Raw genomic sequence first — 13999 nt, 5'->3', positions numbered from 1 at the left:
TTAATACCGGTACTACCTATGCCTGTTTTATTTTGAAATTCATGTCGTACTTAGGTACGTACCTGTGTAAGTGTGAGCTAAACTTTACAAAAAACACACACAAAAATGTAGGGCATCGTAACGTGCCAATAATTACCTATGTATTACTTACCTAGTCCCTCCTAAACGATTCTGCGTCGCACTTATTCGCGATAATACAATTTACGCATCACTGTTCATACAGGGATACATTTTGTATCACTTTTTAGAGATAGGATATTATATTTGATGATAAATGAGGATGTTTTAGCTATTTTCGGGATAGGAAATTTTATTTGGTAGAAAATACGACGTGAGTATCGATTGTGCGGCGCGCGGCCGCGCGGTCTGTTACAGAATGAAGGCAGTAGGGGTGCGCGCGTTTTCCACGTTTTCCCGCCATTGAGGGGTGGGTCGCCAGCGCTAGAAGCGCTTAAGGTTACACTACATTACGTTACCACTTACCAGTCAGTTACATGGGCTAGAAAATTGTTTCCGACGTATTGAGCTTTATAGACCCGCGGTTTGTGCTATTAATTGGACTTTTTTTTATTCAGATACAAGTTAACCCTTGACTGCAATCTCGCCTGGTGGTAAGTGGTGATGCAGTCTAAGATGGAAGCGGGCTAACCTGGAAGGCGTATGGCAGTTTTCATCACAATGACATTAATAATGAAATTAATACGGTGGTAAATTGGCTGCAGGATAATAATCTTAAAGTTAATATACAAAAAACCTCATTTATGCAATTTAGTTTAAGTGACCGTTCTAATAACTACAACCTCAATATAAATTATACAAATACCCAAATAGAAGAAGCCTTGCATGTTAAATTTTTAGGAGTACTTCTAGATAAAAATCTAAAGTGGAAAGAGCACATCGAAATGGTATGCCAAAAAATTCATAGATATGTTTATGTGTTATATAGATTACGAAAAACGGCCTTTCTAAATACAGTCCTGGCAGCCTATCATGGCTATGTCGCATCAGTACTTCGATATGGCCTCATCTTGTGGGGAAACTCTAGCGAGGCTGACAGAGCTTTCATAGCCCAAAAGAGATGTATAAGAGCTATGACAGGAGCTTTTTATTTGGATTCGTGTCAACCACTATTTAAAAAATTACGTATTCTCCCACTTCCGTGCATGTATATCTATGAAATCTGTATTTTTGTCAAACAACATAATGATCTATTTATAAAAGCAAGAGATATTTATCCGAGAAATACAAGAAACGGCGACAGACTGGTCATTGCACATAGGTTTTTTAATGCATCTTACGGAAAATGCAGCTATGTCATGTGTATAAAAATATTTAATAAGCTCCCTCCCGGCTTACGGATATTACCCCTCCAACAATTTAAAAAGAATCTTTTTACATGGCTAATAGATAAATGTTTTTACTCGATAAATGAAATGTTGGCACATTAGATTAGACTATTTAATTATAACTATAATTGATTTGTAAAATAATAATTCCTATTACACTAAAAATATTGACATCAAAATAATATATACTGTATATAGAATTAAAGTTGATTAGAGTAGGTACATATTAAAAATAATTTTGAATCTATTAATGTTGAATGAATTTGTAATAATAATAATTAGAATATTATATATTTATAATGGTATGTCAAGATTGTATTCATGACTATGTTATTGTATTATTGCATACCGAAAGGTAGAATTTGGAGCACCTAACAATAATAGTTTTAAGATCTGTAAACTAACCCAAATTCGCAATAAAGATTATTGTATTGTATTGTATTGTATTAAACCCATAGGTACTCCTTTGGTTTCTACACGGCATCGTACCGGAACGCTAAATCGCTTGGCGGCACGGCTTTGGTAGGGTGGTAACTAGCCACGGCTGAAGCCTCCCACCAGACAAAACGTTACGGACGTTAAGTTTGTAAACCTATTTGCCCTAAATAAATAAAAATTTAAAGCTATACTAGGTATTCCTACTTACGAACCTAGATAAAAAGCAAGAAAATACTTCACTAATTACCAAACCAGTGGTAAATTATTTGACGATTCAAAAGCACTTGTAAAAGTTTATTTGAATAAAAATCTATTCTATTCTATTCTATTCTAATTATGTATTTTACTACTATTTTAGTTTTATACTTACAAAAACTTATTTCGGAAATATAGCGACCCGCACCGTACCTACGTTTAATTTTATAACGAGGCTTCAAAACTTGCTCATATTTACCTGATCCACATTTTGGCATTCTACTAAAAGGATTCTACTATTCTAATAAGGAATTATTGTTACTATCATTATTAATATATGGACTGTTTTGTATACGAAGATGGTCTAAATCAAAAGATTATTGATTTATTTATTTATTTTATTTAAAAGACTTCTCCAGCTTTGATGTTTGGAGGCTCCCTAAACCTGCGGTTCGAGACGTACCACCTCTGCTCTCAAAGGTAACATCCAAGTCTTTATCGTTCTTTAAGTAGTGCCAGAATCACTTAACGTTTCAATAAAAAGTGCACACTTACTTAGAACAAAGACTTAATAATGCAGTGTTATGAAAACACTTTAGAACCTAGGCACTAGGGTAGTCCTAACAAGGGTGTACATCTTTCACTTAAACTAAATCAGGACTACCGGCCCCGTACTCGCACTTCTCGTACGCACATCTTATACAAGTTTATTATGATTATATACTAAAACCAGCGACCTCCGCCGGCGGCTTGTCTCCAGTGGGAATCCCAAAAAAACCTTATTTTTTCCTTGTGGATATTATGGATAAAGGGAACCCATAAACCTCTGTGCAAAATTTTAGCATTTTAGGTCCAAGGATTTGAGCTGGGCATTGATGGATCCATCTGCACGCAAGTAACTTAAGCTCACACATTCATCTCAAGTTTTTGTCGCCTCGCCATTATAATAGTGTGGGTGTGCGGGTGTGCGTGTGCGTGTACGCATGTGTTTGCATGTTCGTTCGTGTGCGTGTCCGTGGGTGTGGGTGTGCGCGTTTGTGCGTATACGTGCTCGTGTGATCGTGTGTGTGTGTGCGAGGGTCTGTGCGTGTGCATGTGGATGTGTGTGTGTGTTCGTGGGTGTGGGTGTAAGTGTGCGTGTGTTCGTGCGAGTGGGCGTGTGCGTGCCTGTGCGTCGCGTGCGTGTGCGTACCCATGCAATGCGTGTGCGTGTGCGTGGGCATGGGCGTGGGCGTGGCGTGGGCGATTTCTCCACATTGTTCTTGTTTGTGAAGGCTGCCAATCCGCACTTTATCTGCGTGGTAGATAGACTATGGCCAAAGCCATCTCATTCTGAGACCCGTGCTCAGTAATGAGCTGGCGATGGATTGGTGATCATGAAAATAAGACTTGTAAGATAAACCAGAGCAAGATAAAATAAAATCTCTATAATATGTTAAATACCCTAGATATGGATAAAACGAAAGCATTCATAAAGTACTGAGTAAATAACCATGTTTATATGGGTCCCTGACCTGTAATAACATGGTTTAATTTATTTTATTATTTATAAACAGGAGCAGTCCGAGAAACAGGGGGCGAATGGCAACCACAACCCGAACCAACCCCAATGTGTAGGGGATCAACCCTAATATCGTCACGGTCGGTGCCGCACTCCGACTGTAGCAGATCTATAGGTAGGTACCTACTTATTAACCGACTTCGAAAAAAGGAGGAGGTTCTCTCTGTACATTAAAAATATTTTAAAATTTTAATCAGAGGAAACATTATTATCGATATAGACCCCAAACAATTTTTTTTGGAATTTATGTCTTTCTATTTGTCTGTACACGCATCACGCGAAAAGTAATAAGTAGTGAATATTAATTGAACTTTGGTACAGTGGTTGTTGATACTCCGGGCTAACATATAGGATAGTTTTATAAAAAATTAGGGATTCTTCGGGATACTGGATCAAATTTTTTTTCGATTTTCCTCCATAAATCCGTCAAATCTAAACGGATTTTGCTAATTCTTTCTTTATAAGGAAGTGTGTACCATCAGATAAATTTTGTTAATTTTTTGTGATCTGATTGATGAACAATAAATCGGAAATAGAGGATGAAATTCCTCAACGCGTGAAAGCAAATCGATCGCGTTCCCCCGGGATTTTTAAAAACCTAAATCCACACGAGCGAAGTCGCAGGCATCAGCTAGTAGAGCTTGTCTATTTTGAAATGATGCGCCTCGAAAATGATTTTTTTTTAATTTCCCGCCACACTTTGGCGCGGATTTGCGGATCTTCTTTTTTTCGGATAGCGGATCTACGTTTTTTTTTTCTACTGACTTTATGGCTCTGGATTCTCCTCAGGTTATCCTCAGCCTCTCGGACTTTTAGAGGACACAACAATCGCATTAATTATATTACAACTTAAAATGGTGCAGCTTTAATTACTGATCTGTAGCTTTAATCTAATCTTATCCTGTTAGCTTGTGTATAAATGCCAAGTGCCATGAATCTATATAGGTAATATAAACTGGATTGTATACTCACGCTTATGGCGGCGCTACATGCTTGCAACAAACAGCAAACAACAAGCAGTGGCAAGTGTGTGCGGTGTGGACGAGTGTTAGCTCGTGCTCGCCAACGCTTGGGAGTTGAAAACTACTGGTGTTTGCCGATGTTTGCTGTGTTGTTTGTCGCAAGCGTGTAGAGGTACCGCACCAAATGTGCTTCAATCGCAATTAGTTGTCTCTATGGTCATGGGTCAATCATAGACAAATGAAGATCTATTCTGCTTTCTGGTCGGTGATGACGTTTCTCTGTTGCCTATGGTTTATTTTGAATTTCGGAACGCTAGGGCGAGTTTTAACGGATAAACTGTGGCATATAAATAAATATAAACATTATTTTACATTATTCGTATTTCGCAGTAGTGTAACGTGTTATAATTTATTATTTTCATTACAAATAAAAACTTTGAGACTTGGTGTTTATCTACCAATGTCCTATGTAAGAATACTATTTACACCAAACTAGAAATAATATGGAAGTCGATTTGAAAGAAGTGGCCGAGCTAGAGCGTAAAATTATCAATCATGAAGCTTACGCTAAACCGTAAGTATTATTATTCATATTAAATACTACTGTTAATAGGTACCTATTGCTAATTTATTGTGTTTTGTTTTGCTACAGTTAAAAACTAATACATCTATGTGATTTAACCGATATCTATACAAAATTCTTTAGTTATCCAATTAACAGTTTTAAACAGGTCTTAAAAATCTTAAGCAAATAAGTAGTAATTTCGTAGGTAACCACTTACATACAGTACCTAAGTTTTAATTTTTTATAGCTACAAATGGTCCCCTAGAGACTTCGAGCTCGGATCAGGCCTGGGACGTGGAAAATTTGGACACGTTCACGTTGCACGTGAGAAAAAGACTGGGTATTTAGTGGCAATTAAAGCACTATTTAAATCACAAATATTAAAGTCCAATTGTGAGAGGCAAGTCATGAGGGAAATTGAAATACAATCGCATTTAAAGTGAGTTAGACACCTTTTTTAAGCTTCTTACGGTAGTTATAGGTATATTTCAAGAGCCAGTCTGTGCACATACTGTATAGAAAGATAGGAAATCTAACAATTACCCAAAATATGTTATTGCAATGCAACAATACTTCTAACAACTGACTGATGATGACTGCTACCATATTTTGATGCATGCTTGTATGGGTTTGCCCAAATCAATCTACATAGTGCCGCTATGCATCATACATGTTACTGACAGAAGTGTACAATTTTATGTTTGCAATACAACTTTTCCATTGCTTTCAGCTAACGTAAAAATTGCATTGAACTATAGCATAGATGTACAGATGACTCATGTAAAGTTTTCTGAACATAATATACTAGCCGATGCCCGCGACTTCGCCCGCGTGGATTTAAGTTTTTCGAAATCCCGTGGGAACTCCTTGATTTTCCGGGATAAAAAGTAGCCTATGTGCTAATCCAGGATATTATCTATCTCCATTCCCAGCCAAATCCGTCCAGTATTTTTTGCGTGAAGGAGTAACAAACATACACACACACACACACACACACACACATATATACACACATACAAACTTTCGCCTTTATAATATTAAGTGTGACATACCAGCTTTCGTTTGCAACTACAGATAAATTTAATACATGTCAAACTATGTGTGAAATTTGACCATGACTTTATGCATCTTTCCCTTTAACATAATAGTAAAGGGATTTTGGGATAATGAAGTGGGTGTCCAGATGCTTCCTCATACAACTTAATTTTGCTTCAGATTTAATGATTGTTAATTAGTATCAGACCTCAGTGATAATAACTGTACCTAATCAATGGCTTCATTCTCTGAGGCTTGTGGAGAGTGAAATGAAAAGAACTCCAAAATTGGTATGGTCCACCAACTTCAGAGTTCTTTTTGGAGTTCATATCCCAACTTCGGTCAATATTACTGCTGTCCTCTATATCTAAAAACTGTTAACTGTAAAAACCACTTTTAGAAAAACTTGTTTCTAAAAGTTTGTTAGAATGCATAGGACAAGACTAAATCTAAGACCACCTATGTAGCTATTCTCTTTTAAAAACATTAATTTTTAAAATCCCCATGTTTTTTGGTTATAACTTAAACTTCATTCACCCTTTACTCTCAGATCACTCAGATTTCTTGCAGTTTTTTAGTTACAGGGAGGCTGATTGGTTGACCCAACATAGGAAACTGACTACAAAACTAAGTCACTTGCCCCTTGTAACATAACTATGTAACTTGTTGTTATAGGCATCCAAATGTACTACGTCTGTTAACATGGTTTCATGATGAGAAACGGATATATCTTGTAGTGGAGTTTGCTGCAGGCGGAGAACTTTACAAACACTTGACTAGCTCCCCCATGGGACGGTTTCCAGAAAACAGGGCTGCCAGATACATTTATCAGGTAAGAATCCTATAAATAGGTGTTTAATTTATATGTAACTGGATGATGCTCGCAACTTTGTCTGCGTGGATACTTAATGGATTACTACATCACTATATTTGGTTTATTGGTGACTTCAATGACGCCTCAACAAAGCTACGGATCGACATGATTTTGTACATGCATATGCAAAGACTAGAGAGTGACATAGACTACTTTTATCCCAGAAAATCAAGCAGTTCCCACAGGATTTTAAAAACGTAAATCAACGCGTACGAAGTCGCGGGCATCAGCTAGTAATATTATTTATTATCTATTATTATATATATATTATTTATTATCTATTATTATGAAAACAAAAGTCTTTAACCAGTGTGTCCTTCCCGTCCTCACCTATGGTGCTGAAACGTGGACACTGACAAACGGCCTTGTCCACAAATTCAAAGTTGCTCAGCGAGCTATGGAGAGGGCTATGTTAGGAGTTTCCTTGAGGGATAAGATCCGAAATGAGGAGATCCGCAGGAGGACCAAGGTCACTGACATAGCCCAAACTATTAGCAAGCTGAAGTGGCAGTGGGCAGGCCATGCTTGTCGTAGAGGCGATGGCCGTTGGAGCCGGAAAGTCCTTGAGTGGAGACCGCGTTTAAGCAAACGTAGTGTGGGACGCCCTCCAGCACGATGGACCGATGATATTAAGCGGCTGGCGGGAAGTGGCTGGATGAGGAAGGCTGAGGACCGGGTGTGGTGGCGCTCTTTAGGGAAGGCCTATGTCCAGCAGTGGACGTCCACAGGCTGATGATGATGATGATGATGATGATGATTATTATATAGTAATATTAAGTAAGAACTATCCAACACACCTAGTTTTTCTTTTCACCAAAAGTGGAGATTGCTCTGAGCAATAAAGCTACCTATGCATACAATTGTTTTTAGTTTCTTTGTTTTGTCTTGGTTATCTCATGTTTTGTGTGCAATAAAATTTTCTATATATCTATTATTTAATATAATATAATCATGCTGATCCATAGCTCCTTTCGCATCACACTATCACACTAATTTCACTAATATTATAAAAGTGAAAGTTTGTGTGTGTGTGTGTGTGTGTGTGTGTGTGTGTGTGTGTGTGTGTGTGTGTGTGTGTGTGTGTGTGTGTGTGTGTGTGTGTGTGTGTGTGTGTGTGTGTGTGTGTCTGTTACTCCTTCACGCAAAAACTACTAAACGGATTTGGCTGAAATTTAGAATGGAGATAGATAATATCCTGGATTAGCACATAGGCTACTTTTTATCCCGGAAAATCAAAGAGTTCCCACGGGATTTCAAAAAACTTAAATCCACGCGGGCGCAGTCGCTGGCATCAGCTATTTTATAATATGGGTAGTGATGTAGTAATCCATCATGTTATTATTAAGTGGGAAGTATATCAATTCCAGGTTGCAGATGCAGTAGAGTACTGTCATCAACGCCATGTGATACACAGAGACATAAAGCCGGAGAATATCTTAGTAGCACTGAATGGTGACCTCAAACTTGCAGACTTTGGGTGGTCAGTGCATGCCCCATCGGAAAGGTAACAACACCATCATCTTGTGGATGTCCACTGTTGGACATAGACCTTCCTTAAAGAGCGCCACTACACCCGATCCTCAGCCTTCCTCATCCAGCCACTTCCCGCCAGCCACTTTATATCATCAGTCCATCATGCTGGAGTGAATCCCACACTATGCTTGCTTATACGCGGTCTCCACTCAAGGACAGAAGGAACTCAAACTCCTTCTGAAGGAAAGGTAACAATAATAGAAAATTATACATTATTAACATATTGAATGTCCTAACATCACTTAGTACCAGTTTGATAAGAAAGCTTGGGAATAAGCTGCTTTAACAGCTAAGAGTTCTAATAAGTTAGTGCTATTGTGAAATGGTGATATGTAATAAAAAGAATACCCAGCTAAGTTTTCCAGCTGAGAGATACAATTAAAATGTTTTCACGAAAAATTAATTTACTAAATCACATATAGATGGCGCTGTTGTCATTAATTTTCATTGTTGCACATAAAAATACCTTGTACGATGGTACAGAACACTTCGTAAGCGAGTCCGACTCGCACTTGACCGGATTTTTAATTATTATATTACCACTAGAGGATGCCCGCAACTTCGTTCGCGTGGATTTCGGTTTTCAAAGATCCCATGGGAACTATTTGATTTTCCGGGATAAAAAGTTGCCTATGTCCATCCCCGGGATATAAGCTAACTCTGTACCAAATTTCGTCAAAATCGGTTAAACTATTGGGCCGTGAAAAGGTAGCAGACAGACAGACACACTTTCGCATTTATAATATTAGTATGGATATACATTGTTTTTTACAGGCGCAAGACTATGTGTGGTACATTAGACTATCTACCCCCAGAGATGATTAAAAGAGAGGTGTACAATGTCTCCGTAGACCATTGGTGTATTGGCGTCCTGTTGTACGAGTTCCTAGTGGGAAAACCACCTTTCGAGAGTGAGGGCCAGGACAAAACTTACGCAAGAATCCTAGCTGTAGATTTGACATACCCTAGTTATATACCTAGTGGCGCCAAAGATCTTATCTCTAAGGTAATGATATTTTTCCTTAGGGTCTATGACACGGGTCTGCCCGCGAAATTCAAATTTAATTTGGTTTTTCTCAATTTGTAAACTAATACAACAAAGTAGACTTATGGCACTTTAATTGCGCCAATGGCAGTATCATCCTCACAGGCTTATATAACAATCTTTACTTGAAAGTGTTCAGTTTAAGAAATTAGTCAAAATAATGAGTTTATCATGAGTTACTCACAAATTAGTCGATATTATAGCTAATTTCTTAAACTGGACCCTTTCAAGTAAAGATTTCAAAGGCGATCCTGGGATCTCAGGTTGAAATCTATAGAGCACACATTGACTTAGCTTCAACTTAAGTTTCAGTTAAAACAAGACAGATTTATGCCAGTGGTATAACACTGTCTCGTTTTAACTGTGTCTTAAGTCTGAGCAAAGTCAAAGTGCGCTCCATAGATCTCAGCCTTTGGTGAAATCTATAGAGCGCACTTTGACTATGTTTAGACTTAAGTTTCGGTTAAAACGAGACAGATTTATGCCAGCGGTATAACGCTGTCTCGTTTTAACAGTGCCTTAAGTCTGAGCAAAGTCAAACTGCGATCTCAGCCTTAGACCATCTGTCTCGCAGCAAACAATGACTAATCGAAATATTTTTATCTTTTCAGCTCCTGAGGGCCTCAAGTAAAGATCGCTTGTCACTAGATGGTGTGAAAAGGCATTATTGGGTGCAACAATTTCAGAATGTATAAAATAATGTGTTTTTGCTTGATCTTGATGTTTTCACAAATAAGAATGTCTTAAGTACTTTGCAACAAATCGTAGCTGATTATAAATAAAGTTTCTTGTATGAGAACCCACAAAACTCCGCCGAATTTACGCTAAGTAACTTAACATGTTCATTGTTCACCGAATGCATTTGGCGAATGGGTACTATCTCTTTAGAATCAAAGATTCAGAATTTAGTTACAGACTATTACATTCTTATTTAAATTGATGTTAAGAGAATGAGTACATCCAATTTAACACCATTATGCTAATTTGGTTGAACTAAATAATTGAGGGGGTCTAAAACAAATGCTACCCTTTTGTCATACTACCTGTCAATATAGTTTGGAGACTACAACCGAATTAGTACTAGGTATTATTTGACTAGTACCTACTAATTCAGTACTTTTGTTTTTGTGTATTAAGGTTTATAAAAATAAAACAAAACATGAAAAAGTATAATTTATTCATTTATCTTATGCATAATATTCACATTATTCCTACCCTATTATATATGATGGTTATTAGCACCAAAACTTGTAAAATTGTGGCCGATTCTGTTGTACACAATTTCTTAACTAAAATGGCAGCAAACTATCCCTTTCATAATGCTTCCTGCAGCAAAGGATAGCAATAGATTTAGGCCTTCCAATTTATTTTAGAGACTGTACATGACAGAATTAGCCACATTGGTACTGATTCTGTCGGCAACTAAATTTTAGAGTATTCGCATCCTCTTCTTACTAATGTAAATTGAAAAGGACAGACACATCTTGACAGTTCTAAATTTAATTTAAAGCTGTCAAACCTCATGACTTTAGCGACCAGTCGCGAGCCTATTGTTTAAATTCATAGTGTGCACTAAAATTTAGAGTTTAAATGTAAAATTCATGTCCCGTCCCTTTTCAACAATATTAAAAGGAGTAGGACACAGATACTCTAAATTTAGTTTGGACAAAGAACAGAATCGGCGCCAATATCGTAATTTCTGGCCGAGTTCATAGGCCCAACACCCTGACATTCACATTGTGAATGTCAGGGTGTTGGTGAAAATTGGTGAACAGTGACTTTACAGTTGGTATCCATAGTCTTTTATCCATTTGAGGCCATTTTTAGTATTACCTGCAGGCTTGTACTCAAGACCAATCCAGTCATTGTATCCACTGTTTATTAAGTGTTCAAGAATGTACTTGTAGTTTATCTCCCCTGGAGTGTCAGGCTCGTTGCGGTTAGGTACTTGAGCAATCTGTCAAAATAAAATTATTATTATAGAAGCAACTATGGAATAGTTTTTCTATTCATACTCAAACTGTTGAATAGTCAAGTGTACTGAGTACTGACATTTTCTCGTATTAAATAACATTAAGTATGGCTCAGTAGTTTTTTTAAATCAGCTCCAATAAAAGATTATTGATAAGCGAACATAGAAAAATAGTGCTAAAACATTAAATATCTGGTTTTTTAAAGGAATTTTTATACTATACACCTTACATAAAACATTTTTCACTCATGATAAGAATGCCAGAGTAATTTGGTTGGTTGAATAGGTGCAATGAGCAACCCATGTATCACTTAGGTTCCACTGTGGATGATAAATTACCTGAACATGGCCAACATAAGGCATGAGGTTCTTGATGTTGTGGGAGAGATCTCCACTGATATGCTGCAAGTGGAAGATGTCGAGTTGCAACTTTAAATGATCACTATCTATCCTCTTGATGATATCAACAGCTGAAAGATGAAAAATATTTAGGTATTTTATTTAGGAAAAATATTTAAAATATTAACATGGTCAAATACCCTAAATACTTGTAATATTTTATAATACATGGTAGGTAAACATTAAACAACCAAGAGCTAAGTCCTACAAACCTGCACCCTTATCAACTTGCTATTTAACTCCAGTTTGATACAAGTGTAAATTAACAATTTATAACACCCCCAACAAGTGAAGGTTACAGTAACTAGAAAAGAGCTGATAACTTTCAAATGGCTGAACCGATTTTCTTGGATTATAGCTAAGAACACTCTCAATCAAGCTACCTTTCAAAAAAAAATTAAATTAAAATCGGTTCATTAGTTTAGGAGGTATGATGCTACAGACAGATACACACATCAAACTTATAACACCCCTCTTTTTGGGGTGGGGGTTTAAAATAAGATTTTTTTATCTGTAATAAAAATAGTGTGATGTGCCTGTTTAAAAAAGTCTTTCAAACTCTTAAGATTCCTGTTGTAAAACAAGGGACCTCTTTATTTCCTTTTAATAAAATTATATTACAACCATTTTAATACTGATGGAGTTTTCTTACCCTTTCCATAATCACTTAGGAAATATTTAGGCACAGAATGCTGATTTATAGGTTCAATAACTCCCAATATGCCTTCAGTCCCTAAGACATCTGCCGCATATCTGAGGTTGCTCTCGTATGTAGCCCAGTTTTGTGGGGACACATTTTCTAATCTCCCTGCCATGATGTGTATTTTTCTAGCGCCAAGTGCCCTTGCATAGTCTATGGTAACTTTTAAGTTATCTTTGAACTCATTTTCTTTGCCAGGCACTGCTGTTACTCCTAATTCTCCTTTAGTTACATCACCTGCAATGTAAAGTAGGTAGGTATCTGTACGATTCATAAGTCACAAATCATAATATTATTATCAATGTATGCCTCAAACCACTGGATCAAGAAACTCAGGAGATTTTTTCCATGTAAAGTTTTTTCAGTAAGGTAGACGGCTAGAGGTAAGAGTTTCCATGTATACAAACTCAGGGCAGGTCAGCTAATTTATTTAAAAGTTATGGATTGATAATAATTTAGTAGAGCATCAACTGTCTTGTTTGTAATAACAATCACGCTTTGTGGAGTGGCAGTGATAAGGTGGAACATTCTTGTCTATTAGATGCACTCTTGTCTTGAATGGATGGCCTTATCAGTTCATATTGGAAATGATGAGTAAAAATCTTACCCGTTTTTAGGTTTATAAGGATTTGTTCAATGCCTGATGCTTCCTTTGCCTGTTTCACTTGCTCTATACTGTGCCCCAGTGGAAAGCCAGTCTCCACTGCCTTAAACCCAGCATCTTTTGCCAAAGCATATCTTTCCAAAATACTTGAACTCTCCATGAACATAAAAGCAAGGTTGGCACAAAACTTCATCTGTATCATTTTTTAAATTAAGAAACGAAACACCCATGGACTTTAAAATACACAAAATCAAAGAACAGTAAGTTGACCTTCCAAATTATTGTTTTTCTTAAATAAATGTTTGTGATAGCCGATAATGAAATTGCTGTTGATAAATTGATAACAAACTCTTATCTTTCAAAAGTACCTACTCTGTGCTCTTATCAATCGTGCCATAGATAATACATAATCGTGGTGTCACATTGGTGTCAGTTTTCGTGGTCTGTGGTGTCAGGTCAGAAACCTTTCAACTTTTCAAAATGGTTGTACAACTCACAACTGCCCGGCTAGCATGGGCAGGAGATAAAAATTATAATCCCCGATTATTTCCCCTAAAATGGGACATTACGGACATTACACATTAGGAAATCTTATAGAGTACAGTTCAGCCACAGACGCGACAAGCTTTGATTATGTTAAATCTATGGCGACAAGTATCTTTTGGCGCGTGGCCAAAATCGAAATATGGTGTTGCTAAGTTAAAAATCTGAATTATAAGCATAGTATTTCAGCCGGTAAAAAACGTGATAAATTGCAAGTCAATGGCCTA

General features: G+C 37.1%; 3 protein-coding genes across 7 annotated transcripts in view; 1 reads left to right on the top strand and 2 right to left on the bottom strand.

The window, feature by feature from the left end:
• The window catches only part of LOC123877067, an 85612-nt gene extending 85251 nt beyond the window's left edge, over positions 1 to 361 (bottom strand). For all 5 annotated transcript variants that reach the window (XR_006798490.1, XM_045923572.1, XM_045923573.1 and 2 more), the window contains exon 1: positions 152 to 361. The gene's annotated coding sequence lies outside the window, so the exon portion shown is untranslated. The remainder of the gene's footprint in view (positions 1 to 151) is intronic.
• Positions 362 to 4797: 4436 nt separating this feature from the next.
• On the top strand, positions 4798 to 11063 carry LOC123877071 (aurora kinase B-like). The gene is made up of 6 exons (XM_045923579.1): positions 4798 to 5076; positions 5315 to 5506; positions 6778 to 6934; positions 8344 to 8480; positions 9284 to 9515; positions 10166 to 11063. Exons 1-6 carry the CDS (start codon positions 5006 to 5008, stop codon positions 10247 to 10249), a joined length of 873 nt encoding a protein of 290 aa, XP_045779535.1. The 5' UTR covers positions 4798 to 5005; the 3' UTR covers positions 10250 to 11063.
• Positions 11064 to 11126: 63 nt separating this feature from the next.
• LOC123877072 (putative hydroxypyruvate isomerase) lies at positions 11127 to 13609 on the bottom strand. The gene is made up of 5 exons (XM_045923581.1): positions 13233 to 13609; positions 12578 to 12862; positions 11866 to 11996; positions 11322 to 11511; positions 11127 to 11291 (listed from the first exon to the last, which is right to left on the bottom strand). The coding sequence occupies exons 1-4, from the start codon at positions 13429 to 13431 to the stop codon at positions 11335 to 11337; spliced, it is 792 nt and encodes a 263-aa protein (XP_045779537.1). The 5' UTR covers positions 13432 to 13609; the 3' UTR covers positions 11127 to 11291; positions 11322 to 11334.
• Between the last annotated feature and the right edge of the window lie 390 nt (positions 13610 to 13999).

Source organism: Maniola jurtina, chromosome 22 (genome assembly GCF_905333055.1).
Source record: "Maniola jurtina chromosome 22, ilManJurt1.1, whole genome shotgun sequence".
Classification (NCBI taxonomy): Eukaryota; Metazoa; Arthropoda; class Insecta; order Lepidoptera; family Nymphalidae; genus Maniola; species Maniola jurtina.
This window is presented reverse-complemented; position numbering and strand designations above follow the sequence as displayed.